Source organism: Gymnodraco acuticeps, unplaced genomic scaffold, assembly GCF_902827175.1.
Source record: "Gymnodraco acuticeps unplaced genomic scaffold, fGymAcu1.1, whole genome shotgun sequence".
Taxonomy (NCBI): domain Eukaryota; kingdom Metazoa; phylum Chordata; class Actinopteri; order Perciformes; family Bathydraconidae; genus Gymnodraco; species Gymnodraco acuticeps.
This window is the reverse complement of record NW_022991375.1, coordinates 654,989-672,091: the sequence shown is the minus strand read 5'-3', so window position 1 is coordinate 672,091 and position 17,103 is coordinate 654,989. Positions and strand designations below refer to the sequence as shown.

At 40.2% G+C, this 17,103-nt stretch overlaps 1 protein-coding gene across 3 annotated transcripts in view; it reads left to right on the top strand.

Moving 5' to 3' along the window:
* adcy2b (adenylate cyclase 2b (brain)) overlaps positions 1–17,103 on the top strand; it is a 65,556-nt gene that overhangs the window by 22,377 nt on the left and 26,076 nt on the right. For all 3 annotated transcript variants that reach the window (XR_004571641.1, XM_034241038.1, XM_034241039.1), the window contains exons 5-14: positions 3,690–3,838; positions 6,047–6,158; positions 8,900–9,027; positions 10,928–11,086; positions 13,210–13,342; positions 14,802–14,978; positions 15,569–15,609; positions 15,741–15,821; positions 16,213–16,282; positions 16,733–16,830. Coding sequence is in view for 2 of the 3 variants with exons in the window: in XM_034241038.1 (XP_034096929.1) it covers positions 3,690–3,838; positions 6,047–6,158; positions 8,900–9,027; positions 10,928–11,086; positions 13,210–13,342; positions 14,802–14,978; positions 15,569–15,609; positions 15,741–15,821; positions 16,213–16,282; positions 16,733–16,830 (1,148 nt within the window). In the remaining variant the exon portion in view is untranslated. The remainder of the gene's footprint in view (positions 1–3,689; positions 3,839–6,046; positions 6,159–8,899; positions 9,028–10,927; positions 11,087–13,209; positions 13,343–14,801; positions 14,979–15,568; positions 15,610–15,740; positions 15,822–16,212; positions 16,283–16,732; positions 16,831–17,103) is intronic.

The following is a 17,103-nucleotide window of genomic DNA, read 5'->3' as shown; positions in this document are numbered from 1 at the left end:
TCCACTCCAAGTAGGGAATGAGTCCTTACCCCAAGTGAAGGAGTTCAAGTATCTCGGAGTCTTGTTCTCGAGTGAGGGAATAATGGAGCGTGAGATGGGCCGGAGAATCGGAGCAGCGGGAGCGGTACTGCAGTCGCTTTACCGCACCGTTGTGACAAAAAGGGAGCTGAGCCAGAAGGCAAAGCTCTCTGTCTACCGGGCCATTTTCGTTCCTACCCTCACCTATGGTCATGAAGGATGGGTCATGACCGAAAGAACGAGATCGCGGATACAAGCGGTCGAGATGGGTTTTCTCCGCAGGGTGGCTGGTGTCTCCCTTAGGGATAAGGTGAGAAGTTCGGTCATCCGGGAGGGACTCGGAGTTGAACCGCTCCTCCTTCGCGTCGAAAGGAGCCAGTTGAGGTGGTTCGGGCACCTAGTTAGGATGCCACCTGGGCGCCTCCCTAGGGAGGTGTTCCAGGCACGTCCAGCTGGGAAGAGACCAAGGGGTAAACCTAGGACCAGGTGGAGGGATTATATCTTCTTCGCTGGCCTGGGAGCGCCTTGGGATCCCCCAGTCAGAGCTGGTTGATGTGGCCAGGGAAAGGAAAGTCTGGGGCTCTCTGCTGGAACTGCTACCCCCGCGACCCGACCACGGATAAGCGGGAGAAGATGGATGGATGGATTAGTTGTGGATTTAGATTTAGGATATTTTAATGTTGTTATATGGCATGCGTGTTGTCTTTTGGTAGTTTCAAAGCCTCTGTTACAGTAAAATCATGTCATTTAAACAATTTTCATTATTGGATCTCTACCTACTAAGTCCACATAACATAACATCTAAAATCTCATAGTGTCAATATTTTTACTCTATGTCGTCGTAATTGCGATATTGAGTAAAACAATTACGTGATTTGGGGATGTCTTTGTATCTAAACAATTCACCTCTTGTTTCTGTATAATCATATAGAATTAAAGGCGCCTTCAGCAAGTCACAATGATTTTATTTCCAAAACGAACCTGCAAAATAATTACATTTCCATACACCTCAGCTTTGTGTTCAGTGCTAGCAAATGCAAGCATGCTAACAAACTAAGCTAATATGGTGAACATGAAAACATTTCCTGCTACATGTATTAGCATTGTTATTTTGAATATTTTAACATGCTTAACAACTAAACAAATACGATTAACATGCTTAGCAATTTTCCTGCTTAATGTATCTGCATTGTCAATGTTAGAATGTGTGCATGCTGACTTTAGCACAATTCTATAGCCTCATCGAGCTGCTAGCTTAGCTTTAGCATTTCCTTGTTTTTCCTATATTTCTTATTCAGAGCAGTAGGACTGAGTATTCTAATTCATTTTAAAAGTTTCTGGTTTTATTACCCAAATATTTCTCTCCTGAGTTCGTCAGGATGAGGAGTTGTCGGTGATGTCTGAAGAGGCATTATCTTGTGACATTTGCTTGACATTAGCCATTCCTTGCGACCAGGGAAATGACACAGGAAATTGCTCATTAATAAGGTGGTCCACTCAGTCGGACTCGAGACTAACCAGGATTACTCTTTTTTGGAAATATAAAATGTGTAGTTTGTCCTTGCTTGTTGTGAAATATAGTTTTAACATCAATGTTTCCTATTTAAATGCATTTGTTTAATATGATAGTGTTAATGTCATTGCAAATTCCCCATTATGTGTAAATATATTTACAATTTATTATCATTTATGTCCTTTTTCGACATGTTTAACATAGCATTCATTCTACAGGTGTGCAGAACAAATTCATGTGAAAAAACAAATGTTATTTCTATATTTTTCATTTTTTAAAGATGAATATTTAGTCACACACTTATGTGAATATTTGAGTTTGCTTGCAGAATAACAAAACATATTTTCTCTTAGCAAGGACCTTCAGGTTGTGTGTGTGTGTGTGTGTGTGTGTGTGGTGTGTGTGTGTGTGGTGTGTGTGTGTGTGTGGTGTGTGTGTGTGTGATGTGGTGTGTGTGTGTGTGTGTGTGTGTGTGTCGTGTGTGTGTGGTGTGTGTGTGTGTGTGTGTGTGTGTGTGTGTGTGTGTGTGTGTGTGTGTGTGTGTGTGTGTGTGTGTGTGTGTGTGTGTGTGTGTGTGTGTGTGTGTGTGTGTGTTTGTGTGTGTGTGTGTGTGTGTGTGTGTGTGTGTGTGAGAGAGAGGGTGAGGGTGCATGTAAATGCCAGTGCAAAACGAAATGCCAAATCTCATTCAAAAGCTGAATGCAGATACTTAAGTCCATTAATCAAACACATGATTAATAAAGCCACATCTCTTCAGGCTGTTATTCCCCCTCTGCGCTCTCACAGCAGAGAGTTCATGCTGCTCCAGTGCTGAATAAGTAAATACGTGTGGGTTTCTATTTTTAGAGCACCCCTCTCTCTACTTAATTTGCTGCTGTGTTTTAGGAAATGAGCCTGTGGTGTGTGAACAATGTAATGACCCTCTCTGCTGCGATCCGCAATATGAGTCACACCCCCTCAGGCAGCTCTCTCTAAAATACCCACAAACACACACCCACACACATGCCCAAACATTCATGCACGCTCAACATTGCCCTCCATCCAATATGGATGGTGCTAAATTAAAGCCAAAACCCACAACTTACACAACAGCTATGAGTGATGGATGTTGATTCTCTAGCTCTCCATTCCCTCAGAGAAATGACCGTATTATAGAATGACATATTGTTGTAAACATTTCCAAAGTTCCTATAAGAAAAGTTTACAATGAGGAATATATCAGGCAGGCACACAGATAACAACAGTATAACACTACACTGATTGCAAGGGGATCAATATCGTTCATTTATTACTTGTATTGTCTATAAAACATGTGTCTTCTTTATGTTCATACTTTTAGGGCCAACTCAGCCAACTAATATGGCTTTATTTAGTCACTTCTCTTCACTATATTAATCATAAACATATATATATTTTTTCGATTTATGGATTGGGAGGTGGGGTTGTTACTGTTTTTTGTTGTGTTAGCCTCATGTTTGTGTATAAAAAGTGCTCTATACATGAGGATTTATTGATTGAGTGGTTATGTAGGATCACATTAGCAGAACTTGCTCCTTTTCTTTCCTCTGCTGTGCTGCCTAATTATTAAAGATGAAAATCACCATCGCTCTTCTTTGCATGACTTAATCTTCCAGTACTCAGCGCTGAAAAATTACCCCTGATGAACCCTTATTAGAGGAATGTATAAATATATTCAACAGGTTAAATATTGTCTGTGGAGGACAAAGGTTATATTTAAATGCATATATATTAGTGACAGAACACAGTAGAGCAGAATAAAACTACCACCCCAAATAACACTTCTTCTTAATGATGAATTATTTCCACTTGCGGCTATGCCTTTGACTCACAATCTAGCAGTCAGGCTGTATGAGATGGAACATTTCCAGCCCCACTAAAACAAAAAGGCCAAGCAGCACATTATCAAAGTTGTTGTTTACATTTAAATAGGACATATAACGCACATTTTGTGGGAGAGAAACACAGGGATTTTATCCTTTGCAGACCATTTACATGCACACAAACCTATAAGACACTACAGGAGAGGGAACACCCCCAAAAGCCAAATAGGGCTTCTTTAAGTTTTCAACATATTTTAATACATCCTAGCTGCTTGACTCTTCCTCACCCCTCCCTCCTCCCCCCTCTCTGTCCTCAGGAGCGTTTACTGCTGTCCTTACTGCCGGCTCACATAGCCCGGGTGATGAAGGCTGAGATCATACAGAGGCTGCAGGGGCCCAACTTCGGTCGAACCGAGAGCACCAACAACTTCCACAACCTCTACGTGCAGCGACACACCAACGTCAGGTGAGGCTGCTTCTCTTTATCTGTGCTTCCACAAAATGAAGGTTATAATCTCCTGCTCTATTTTAACATCCTGTCCTCCCCCTAGTCTTCTTTTTTTACAGTCTACCTGCAGTTATATTTGGATTTCTTCTTTACTCTGTGCTCTATAGAGTGGTGCAGTGTTGACGTATTTTTCTAGGTCGAGCAGTGAGTTATTATTGCTGGGGTTTCCTTGCAGAAAGCCAATGGCCTTTTTCCATTGAATTTTGAAATATTGCAGTCGAAGCATAATAGCAATTACCAGAAGACTATAACATTACATAAACTATAAACAAACTCCATCACGGTCTCACGACTTCATGTAAACACAGCTAAGCTAAAGGCAGCTAATAATTGGTTTAATAGTCTCCTATAGTCACTTGTTAGCTTTGTAAAGACACAAAGAAGCTTTGGACATTACGAGAGGAGTATTAACGTATTTACTGACGTATCTAACGCCGTAGAACAAAACCTAATAATCCCTTTAGCTTGTGTTAACCACAGAGCTTATTTCAGGCATCGGACCAAAAACTCATTACAAACCTGGAAGTGCTAAGAACTCATTTTGGGGTTTAGGACTGAACGACTCTATAGTCTCCCTTTCTAACCTCCTCGCCTTTTCTTTTTTCGCCATCACTTTTAAATCCCATGTTCTTATCTATTTTTATTGCTATGACCAAATTAAATCAATAGTTAATCCTCATCCATTGTTCTTAGGTTGGTTCTAAGGTCAATCTGTACTCAAAGACGTCCTTCTATGTTGTGGAGGTTCATAGCAATACAAATCCAGGCTGACCATGAGAGCCTCTCCATAGAAAACCTGTTTCCCATCATGCCTGAGGTTTACAGGGGAAACAATGACTGTGAGCGTTTCAAGTGGGCCTCAGGTGTGTGTGTGTGTGTGTGTGTGTGTGTGTGTGTGTGTGTGTGTGTGTGTGTTTGTGTGTGTGTGTTTTGATCTGCCTTTTATCCTTCAGTAATAACAGATTCTCACTCGGTCTTAGCTCACAGAGAAGAGGGCAATCTCAGAAGTGACACCCAAGGATATGTGGCAGTGTGAATCTGCTGCTTCCTCCCACACACACACACACACACACACACACACACACACACACACACACACACACACACACACACACACACACACACACACACACACACACACACACACACGCACACACACACACACACACGGTTAGTGCAGAGACAAACAGCAGCCTCCTCTCTGCAGCGGCGATAATTGCTTGTTGGTTGCTTTGTGTGTGTTTTATGCTCATTGAAAGACATGTCCTTCTCTTTTGGAAATCGTCTGGTGCATTTGCAGACTTGTCATATTTCCAAAGAGCAGACAAAACGTAAGAAGTGTTGACGCTAGAAGTCTGTTTCTAAACTTTTTTATACATTTAGCTAAAACTTGCCACATTGTTCAGGATTCAGGAAGATGTGAAGTTTATAGTTTGTTTTGTGATATTGTTTCAATTCTGGATAATTTTACTTTTAAGAATACTGCAAAAAGAGTCGGTAATTACTGATATAAATAAATGCTAATTCCTTTACTTAGATTGAAGACTGGTTTGATGTTACAGGGACTGCAGATCCCACTGTTCTGCTGTCCCTAAAATGTCTACTTTTGACTCAGATTCTATTCAAATGGAAATGTGTTCTTTATACTATGATACTATGAGTCAATAGGACTTGCAAAAGATATTGCAATATTTAGAATTGTACCCCTGTATTCTCACATGTACCGTATATCCAGATTCTTGCAAGTACAAAGCCCTATCATTAAGATGACAATAACTTGCATAGCATTAGAAACCTGAATAGAGAAGTGTTCCTTCATTCAGTCTTTGTAGGGTTTGTAGTTTTTCAAGTTTACTAGAAGGAGTAAAGGAGAAGGTTTATTCCATAGTAAAATGTTGAATCTACTGCCACCAATGTGAAAGTGTTCAACTGAATAGCTTTGTGGAAAACAACACTGCAGGTTAAGTTAACAAGTTTACAAGTTAAGTCAAAGCAAAACGCAATAAACGCTCCATCTTCATGTTGCTCTACTAATAAAATGGCCCTCTCCTGCCTCTCCTAATGCAGTACAAACAAGATATGCCATGAATGAAAGTGTTATTTCACGGTAGTTTTATTCAGTAATGAAATCTTAATTATATTATTTGTTGTTCTTGTTTTGTGCAGCATTCTGTACGCAGACATCGTGGGCTTCACCAGGCTGGCCAGTGACTGCTCCCCCGGGGAACTGGTCCACATGCTGAATGAACTTTTCGGCAAATTTGACCAAATTGCAAAGGTAACTCAGAAATATCCCATTTTATCGATATAACCACATTTTATACACAGCGTGCTGCTTCAGATTAAAGCAATTGAAAAGCCAAGGATCCCTAATGATCTCCTAAAACACTCTTTATTGCTCGAGCCTCCATGCAACAACACAACAACACTATATATATATATATATACTATATATATAATAGGCAGTGTTTCCCACAGAATTTGATTCTATTTGTGGGGACACCGCACCGCCCCCCGGCAAGAAAAGCCAAAGGCCCCTTAACCAATTCGGGTTATCAAATAAGATAATACATGCGAGTTCATGGCTACTGTAGACAGCGTTCTTGTTGCTCTGTGTTGCGTTGTTTATGAGTGAGACACACCGGAGTTGAGGATCTCTGGGGTTTATTCTCCCAAAAATATAATTTACAATTTAGGCATTTAGCAGACGCCTTATTCCAAAGCGACTTACAATGACCAATTACAGGGACATTCTCAAGGGCACACTAGTAGTGGTGTTCCAGGCAGGATTTGAACTCGCATCATCAGCCCACCTCACTATCCATTAGACCACCTCCAAAAAATAAATACAAATAAATAATAATAATATCCATTTGTGGCGGACGATATTTAATTGTGGCGGACCGCCACACATAAATCAATGTATGGGAAACACTGATAGGGAAAGTGCAATTAGATTATGTATGTGCAATAGGGAAAGTGCTGTATGTTTCTTGTTTGTTTCTTTGCCATGTGATATGTGATCTCTGTTCTGTTTCTATGACTGATTGACCTGAATGTTTTATGTGTATTATCTCGATGCCCAAGACAAATTTCTCCTAAGGGAGACAATAAAGCTCTATCTTATCTTATCTTACTAAGCCCACTATCTTGAATTACATGACAATTTTATTAAGAATTCATTTGGATTTAATAGAGGAATTAAGGATGTTTAAGACATCAAATAATGTGTTTCATTTCCCAGTGCTTTCAGCTAATGTGGCCTGATGTATTTACAAGTTGACCTTATTGGAATTGTTTGCACAAATCTGCTAAATACAGCGAAGGAGAGATCAGGTTGAGTTTTGTGCTGTCACTCACTCACTGCTCGGCCTTGAATGAAAGTCTTCTCTGTCCTGGGGCCAGCGTCGTACCTTCCCAGAGTGCTTTGCATGTTAACAGCTGCAGGTTGGGTTGTGTGGGCTGGTCAGAGTGTGTGTGGGTGGCCTCGTGGGCTCTCAGTTTTCCGGGGATAAACAGTTGAGTCAGTTTCTCTCCGCGTTCCTGTCCAGAAGCTCTGACGAAGCCGGCGTTACATAAAGCCGCGCCGACGATGAGCTGTATCACATGTGGAGCTGATGTGTGATGTGTGGGGGTGTATGATTCTGGATGTGAATGTGTGTGTGTGTGTGTGTGTGTGTGTGTGTGTGTGTGTGTGTGTGTGTGTGTGTGTGTGTGTGTGTGTGTGTGTGTGTGTGTGTGTGTGTGTGTGTGTGTGTGTGTGTGTGTGTGTGTGTGTGTGTGTGTGTGTGTGTGTGTGTGCTGGACAGTAACTTAAATAAAAACACTTATTTATTCCCCCTGTAAGCATTGAGTCGTTGATGAGTGCTTGTTATATGTAGATATAATTATAGTTATTATATTTTACCTTTCATTGCACATTCTAACTTTGACTGTATATATATTGTATTGTTTTATTTAAATTATCTTTTATTTTATTTCCTTTTCAAATGGAGGAACTGTTATATACCCAACTTTCTACTTGATAAATTAAGTATTCTGATGCTGCTTATGTTACATATTATATTTCTCACTATATTTATCTGACAGCTCTATTTGCTATTTACCTTTCAAATTTCAAAAAAGTTACAAACAAAGCCTACATGTTTAAAGGGTTTATATTATATATAGAGAGAGATTTTCCAAGAAAAAAAAAGAATTCTCTATTGAGTACTCTAACTTTGAATACTTTAGGTACATTCCCAATGAGTATACCTACCTAAAGTATTTTTTACAGTGTGGTATAGTACCTTTATTTAAGTATATGATCATAATTCTTCCTGTACAGGTGTTTGGGTTGTGTGAACATGAGACAGAGCAGGAGAAAGTATATTTTTCAATGAAAATTTGCTGAAGATAATGTAAATGTTGGACAAATTATGAAGATAGCGTTAAATGTACACGGTTTCCTGACCAATTTAAAGGTCGCCTATTGTGCAAAATCCACTTTTTCATGTCTTTTTTACATAAACATGTGTCCCCTCTGTGTAAAGAGATTCAGAAAGTTTCAGGAAAAAATATTCACTCACTTTTTGTCCTGATCCATTTCTATAAAAACCTGTCTGAAAATGAGCTGATCAGATTTTGGCCACTTTATGATGTCATAACGATTTTTTGGTTTGTGTAATTGTAACCATTAGCCAATCACCAACCAAGGTAATCATTATTAGGTAATTAATTATCACCTGAATCTCCTCCTAGAGCACCATTGTGTTCTTTCTAACCAACTATCTCGCAGAGGGGCGTGGGGAGGGGCTCCTTATTTTCATCTAAAGTAACAGACAGAGAATGAGCACTTTGGAAACAGGGCTGAAACAGAGGGGATTATGGGATGCTGCAATGATGTGTTTGGTATTTGGAGCCAAACTCTTCAGAGACATGTTTTGTATATATCTGAGACCTATAATATATTGATGAAAAACAGTATAATAGGGGACCTTTAATCCACCTATTTCCATTCTTAATGTCTCTGTCTTTCAGGAAAACGAGTGTATGCGAATCAAGATCCTGGGAGATTGTTACTACTGTGTGTCCGGTCTGCCTGAGTCGCTGCCTCACCACGCCAGAAACTGCGTGAAGATGGGCCTGGATATGTGTGAGGCCATCAAGTAAAATACCAGATCTCCCTCTCTCCTTCTCTGCCTCTCTCACACACACAAACACAAACAACAAACAAACAAACACACGCCCGTCAAACAGATTGAGCGTTAGGAATGCCAGACTTCATTCCAGCTCTGTTTGAACTCCAGAATAAACACAATGTGAATTCAATATGATAAGCCTCCCTAGAAATGGCAAACAAATGAAAAAATATTATTTTCCAGCTCGCCATTTTTTCTGCTCTCTGTCTCCCTGTTGTTCACTCATGCATGACGTCAAACACATCAGTTTTATTGTCCAATATGTTTGCTTGCAGGAACTGACCTTTAGTCACAATCAGATTAAAGATGTCATGTTGAATCATCTGTGTGTCAGTTATACAATACTATAAGATTTTTCTGTCAGTTATAGTGGAACACGTATCTTCCATTACTTCCATTTGCAACATCAACAAAGACAAATATTTAAGGCAAGAAACAAGGAAACCACATTTTAAATGACATTTTAAAGGGGCCTTATTCTGCTTTTTGAAGATTTCCATTTCCAGTGTGTGATATAGGTTTTTGTGAATTTAAATTCTCTACAAAGGCTAAAATCCCAAATCCAAAACACATTGTATGCTCTGGTTTCAGACGGAGGGTGAAAAGAGGTTATGCAGCACAGGCAGTATGAGAAAAATAAATATGTCACAAAATAAAATAGTGGTTACAGGAAGCTATGGGAGTAAATGGCTAAAGCCCGCATCACACTGTCCCGAAATTGACACCAGATGGACACACGAATATGGAATTGTGAATTCCGCACGAAGATGGCCCCGAACTTGGTCAACAGCCAAGCAAGTACGATGCCTACAGAAGGCCACACGATGGCACCCGAACCATACACTCCGTCATGTTGTTTCCATAGCAACAACAACTTCCTGTCAACAGCGTAAACTCACCTTCAAAATAAAAGCATCTAAATAAAACAGGAAGTTAACCTAAATTACATTTAAGACATACAACTGCAACGAAAGTAACACAAACAATGTAATATCCTTTTCAGTTTCACAGAACACAAATTGGGTTATTTACATAATATGTTTACATTATTTTGTTGTGCAATAAATGCAATCTCGATGTCATCGTACTATAATACGATGGCTACATGACGGCATTGCGAGGGCTTCACGAAGTCGTGTTGCCTTCCTAAGACAATCGGGCAGCTTCTTGTTTCCTTCGTGTTGTCTTCGTGAGGCGAAAAATGCCCGATGGCACCGATGATCAGACGAAGATGACACGATTTGACTAGATGCCCTCACGAGTGCCTTACGAAGGGCAAAATGGACACACAAATTCAAGACGAAAATGAACCTTCGCAAGGTCCTTCGGCAATTTTTTGGCATGCAGAAGATTTTGCCACCGCTCACGAAGTTGATGCCGGAGCCTGAGAAACTCCACCGGCGGTCATACGATGGCTTAAGATGCCCTCACGAATGGCCCGATGTTGTTACGATCAGAGCCGAATTTGAACATTTCCTTTATCGTGTCCATCTGGTGTCAATTTCGGGACAGTGAGACAGGGGCTTAACCCAAAATCATAATTTTACTGACAATGTTTTATCAGACAAGAAACAGTTAGAGCACGTTATTCTGACTTCTCTGTTTGTGTATAGGCTAAAAAAATAACATACAATGTGGTTTGTATAATGAAAATAAGATTATAAATGTATTTAGATTGATAGGTGTATTCAGAGTAGCTCTTTCCTCATTCTTCCAATCTTTATGCTATAAGCTAGGCAAACACGTCTTTACCCCAGCTCTTAACTTCACACTGCAATTGATTTAAATCTTCTATCGAATAAGCACATTTACCCAAAAGTAGTAAACTTCTTATTTAAAGTGTAATCGTGCTCCGTTCTCTCCACAGGAAGGTCCGAGATGCCACTGGAGTCGACATCAACATGCGTGTCGGTGTTCACTCTGGGAATGTCCTGTGTGGCGTGATTGGCCTGCGCAAGTGGCAGTATGACGTGTGGTCACATGACGTAACGCTGGCCAATCACATGGAGGCGGGAGGTGTGCCAGGGTAAGATATAACCAATTCTTCAAAACTCTTGATCTAACTGCTTATGCTGCTTTGCAAATCACTGACATCATTTTTTAGTTGCATAATGCAGATGGAGTGTGTAGCTGTGGGATTTGACACTTCCTGCTCTCTCAGTGATTAATGTTGAGTTGCACTTAGCAAGTCACAGAATTCCCATCTGCTCCGTGTGGCCTAAAGTAGAAGAGAGAAAGTCCCAGAGGCCAACAGCTCCAACGTATCATTATCTTGAGGTTGGGTCTCAAGGTGGTTGTTTTAAAGGCTTTTTCACTGTTAAAAGGATAATACTCAGAACTTGGCGTTACATTTATCAGTAATCAGCATAATCTCTAGGACAGTCCAAACCAAAAATTGTTTTAATAATATCGATGTTGGTTGAACCACATTCAACCACCCCCCTGAAATATAAATATGAAGATACACCTGAGAGAACAACATATTGATCTGTTGCAGCAGCACCAAGAATAAGAAAGGTTACAATTGATATGATAATCAATCAATCAACAACTTTATTAATCCCGCAAGGGGCAATTGGTTATGAGCAGCAGTTTATGTCATGTGCACAGGCAGGAACATACAGGAAGAAAACACACAGATACACCCGGGAGCACAGATGTGGATCATTCCAATTTACACTATAAATAGTTCAAAGCATCACAATAATAAATAAATAAATAATCAAGTTAAAAGCCTTTCAAGAATTTCAAAGTTTGAGTGCAGAAGGGATGAATGATTTTGAAAAGCGATTAGTCCTTTGAGCAGGCAGAGCATATCTTCCTGATGGCAACAGACGAAATTCATGTGAAACAACATGACCTGGAGAGGCCAGAATGCTCTCTGCTTTCCGCAGAATCTGTTGGTTATAGAAGGAATTTATCATTTTATATAAGTTCATTTTATCCATAATGTTCTTCATTCCCCCATTGCCAGTGGTGGAAAAAGCCCTCATATTCTCTACTAGTGTTGAAGGCCCTATTATGTGTTTTGGGGTTTTCCTTTCCTGTAGTCTGTTATATAGGTTTTAGTAGTGCATGTAAATGGTTTGAAAAAGCTAAAATCCCAAAGTCCCCCCCCCCTGCCTGACACGCCTCAATTAGACTCCTTTGTTTAGTTCTGTAGCCTAATGACATCACTATGTAACACTCACGTTTCTATTGGCTAGCGTTTCTGTTGGCTAGCGCTACAACACATTGCCTATCACCTACGTGATAGGCTAAGGGGGCAGGACATCTTTATGCAGTTGGCCAATGATAGGGGCCCTTTGAAATACTGCGTTAAAAGTAAATGTCCTTTATTCAATATATTACTTAAGTAAAATTACAAAAGTATTATCAGCAAAATGTTCTTTAAGTGCTCAAATACTTGTGATTACATTTAACAGTTGAAGTTTGTAAATTGAGCCAATCAAAGTTACATTTAAAAATCGTCGCTAGATTATTAAAACAGTGTTTCATAATTTCGTATTAGCATACTATGTGTTTTTTTATATGTGAAAAGGAGCTAGTAACAATGAGTGGTAAATAGAGTAGAAAGCACAATATTTGCCACCAAATATAGTAGAAGTATATGCAGTATAATACTGAAATACTCAAGAAAAGTATATCAAATTAAAGTACAATCATTTAATAAACATACTTTATTAAATTCGTCTGCTGCCCATTCATTGCTAACTTGTTTAACAGGAAGCGCATGTCTAAAAGCTCACATGTAACATCTGTCGGTTCTACTTCCTCCCAACATTTCGGTCAATTATCGCCACTTAATTTGACCAATCATCTGTACATGTGGACATGAGGTCTGCACTGTAACAAGCTGGTGGATTTGTGGATGCTACACAGAAAATGAGCTCCCCAGTGTCCCTCATGTATCCTCACCAGGCTGCTAATGGTTCTGTCTGCTCATAGGTGTCTGAAAAATAATCCCGCTGTAAAAAACTGTCTCTCCACTAAATCTCTCTCTGCTCACAACGGTAGAAACAAACCTGAAAAGGGATAATTGCATCTGATTGTTGTAGTAAGTCATGAGAGCTGTTAATGGCACAGTGACGCATGCTCTTGACCTCTCACCCCCTCTCCTCTTATCACCACTTCCTGTCTCCTCTCCAGAAGGGTCCACATCTCTTCAGTGACGCTGGAGCATCTGAAGGGCTCCTATAAGGTGGAGCCTGGAGACGGGTTGAGCCGAGACTCGTACCTGAAAGAACATGGAGTGATCACCTACCTGGTCATCAACCCAAAGGTCAGTCACCTTTAGTAACACGGTTTAATTCATTCAACATTCAGAAAGCACCAATAAATATCCTTCTCAAGCACAAGAAAGAGCAGATGATGTGGTCAGCTGTCTGAAACCAGAGCCCAGTCTGCTCTGATTGGTTAGCTGGTCGGCTCTGTTGGGATTGGTCAACCGCTCAGAAATGTCCCGCCCCTTAGCCTATCACTTACAATGTGTTGAAGCGCTAGCCAATAGCAGAGTGTCGTGGCCCATTCTTGTAGGATATTTAAAAGTGTGCCACACGCTTCTTGACTCACACGTTAAAAACAGTCCAAATAAAACTCTGTAGGCGCTGATTTCTTTGCCTTCCTCTGGCGGATTTATTTACTTCTTCCATAAAATTATAACGTGAGGTCAAAGACTGTACCGATTCCCCGTTCCGCACCCCTTCCTTATATAACAGCTGATTGATCACAATAAATCAGAGCTTTTCTCCGAATATTTAATTCAATACTAATTCATAAATGGAAAGAATATATTAAGATCTAAATTAATAAGAAAATAATACATTCATTATCAACACAAAAAATGGCTCTAACACAGAGCTTGGTTATGTCACTGTTACCGAAGTAAACAAAGGACTCCAATTTGCCTCAGATTATTTCATAAAGGATTGAGAAGTTACTATAAGTTTAATAATTAATTGATAGACTGAGAGCTAAAACAAACCAACAACAACATTACAAAATACTAGCCTAAGCCAGTGTATTTAAAATGCCTTCTGCTTCATGAATATGGCCAGGAGGTCTCTACAACATGACAGATGCTACTCTCTTTCCTTTTATTTCTGTAATGAAGATAGCTCTTGGATAGATGTTGGAAAAACGCTGTGGGAGCTCTGTGATATTTTCAAGAAAGCCCTGAAAGAGTCAAGGCCAAATATGGATCACGGCTCACAGGAGGTGTCATCTCCCCTGTCACTGACCGTCACTGTCAGCGCTGTTCTCTAAACCCGCGGGAAATGAACACTGCCATTATTTATTTAAACTCTTATAGACTAATGTGCCACGTTGCTTCAGTCACAATATCCATTTATTTCAGCAATTTAAATATTGAATCAGCTGACTGGAACTAGGAACATCATTTGACTGTGTTTTTCTATAGATAGTGCATTTCAGCGCTTTTTGTTGATAACATCAAACACAATCCACCTAGGTTAATCACAATGAGGATTGTTAGCTTGGCATTATTTAACAAAACATGTTCTAAAAGAGCTCACAATGCAAGGAAATGTTCCAAAATGGTCTGAAATGGTCCAGGTAGCAACATTATGCACGTTTCAAGCTAATCCAAAAATAGCATTGTGTTCTCCCTTACAAGTAATTACAATGGGAATTCATAAGCAAATGTTACATAGTCTGACTGCTGGGTCGTTGTCGTTCAACTCAACAAAATCATGATCTTCTGTTCCTGTGTGTCTCCTCAGACTGAGAGGCACAGCCCTCTGCTGGGGGTCCGCTCCCGGCCCTCTCTGGACGGGGGGAAGATGAGAGCGTCTGTCAGGATGACTCGGTACCTGGAGTCCTGGGGGGCCGCCAAGCCCTTCGCCAACCTCCACCATCGAGACAGCATGACCACGGACAACGGCAAGATCAACACAACTGTGAGTGCAATGCAATGAATTGAAAGGTCACCTATTATGGAAAATCGTTTTCATGTCTTTTATACCTAAACATGTGTCCCCTCTGTGTAAAGAGATTCTGGAAGTTTCAGGAAAAAATATTTGCTCACTTTTTGTCCTGATCCATTTATATAAAAAACTGATTTTGGCCACTTTATGATGTCATAACGATGTTTTGGCTTGTGTAACCATTAGTCAATCACCAACCAAGGTAACCCCCCCCCCACCCCACCCCACACCTTATCACCTGAATCTGCTCCTAGAGCACCATTGTGCTCTTTTTAACCAAATCTCTCTCAGAGGGGCGTGGGGAGGGGCTCCTTATTTTCATCTAAACTTGTAACAGACAGAGAATCAGCGCTTTTGAAACAGGGCTGAAACAGAGGGGATTATGGGATACTGCAATGATCTGTTTGGTATTTCGAGCCAAACACTTCAGAGACATGTTTTGTATATATCTGAGACCTGTAATATATTGATGAAAAACAGTATCATAGGGGACCTTTAAAGGATATAAAGAAAAACACTCTAGATGCCGATATCCATCATTGATACATGACTTCCTGTTTCAGGACGTTCCAATGGGTCAGTACCACTTCCAGAGACGAGAAAGGTGAGCCAGAAAATATGATCAGGTCATGACATACAACTCAGTTTTTACAAAATATCTTCACATATATGGGACCATTTTTATTCCGTCTCCATGTTTGAATCGCTCCTCCCCTCCCCACCCCTCGCTTCCAGGTCCAAATCTCAAAGGAGGAGGTTTGAGGAAGAACTCAACGATCGAATGATTCGCACCATCGACGGCATCAACTCGCAGAAGTAAGCACCATGTCTGCTGCTGCACATCCTTCATCTCTTTACTATCACTTATGAGAAGAATGACTCCCAGTACTGAGAAGTAGAAGCTTCAAGTCAGCTTGAACAAGAAAAAGCATCTTCATAAGTTATCTGGCTATTGTGCTCCAGTTATTATATATTAAACAACAATGATTTCATCTTTATGTAAATATCTGTTTTATGATCTATTCTGTATTTCAAGAAACACAAAGAAACAGCTGTCTTACATTAAAAAAGGTGTTCTTAGCACATTTCATAACATTGTAGCAATTATAAATATTCTTAAAATGTAATAAAGACTAACGCTAATGTTCAAATACAGAACAGCTTTTAGATATTCATATAATACATGCGTGTGTGTGTGTGTCTGCAGACAGTGGCTGAAGTCTGAAGACATCCAGAGGATCTCTTTGTTCTTTCACAACAAAGCTCTGGAGAAAGAGGTAGGCAAATCTTACAAAATCCCTGCAAGCATTATTTACTGGGGAAAAGAATCCATGCAAGAGTCTAGAAGGAATAACTCAGTTTTAATTTAAAAAATGGAAGTGTGTGTGTGAGAGAAACTTCCTCTGGAGGGAACTTTGGGATTTTAGCCTTTGCAGACCATTTACATGCACTAAAACCTATATAACACACTACAGGAGAGGGAAACTCCAAAAAGAATATTAGGGCCTCTTTAAATTATTGTATCATTTAAAAAAAAATATACAGTAACAACTTTTCTACTCATTATTTATGGATCTATAGTTTTCTGCTTTATCCCTCACAGAAGTCTGTTATATTGTTATCGTGCATGCAATATAATTAAATGTTGACTTTGCCGTAGCATGTTTTTTCTGCTGCTCCTCATAGCATTGAACCCTGTTTCCCATTTGCCTTCCTTCTCTCAACAGTACAGATCCACAACATTACCAGCCTTCAAGTATTACGTGACCTGCGCCTGCCTCATATTCTGCTGTATGTTCATCGTGCAGGTCCTCGTCCTGCCCAAGTAAGTTTGCCTCCCCCCCAAAGGGTTTACATACCAGCCAACTCTAGCTGTGGCCGCGGGTTGATGTGAGAAAGAGCCATTTGACGGCAGCTGTCTCATCAACAGTACCACGTTGAAATGAAAGGAGGCAGGATGCTAAAAAGCAGATCGAGATGAAAAGGCTCCATGTCTGCTAGTGATTATAGATCAGGTGAATCAGACTGCGTCGCCTCTTTCATGGCGAGGAAAGAAATTCACCGTCATGCTAATTTACTGCCTCTGGGAGCCGAAGGT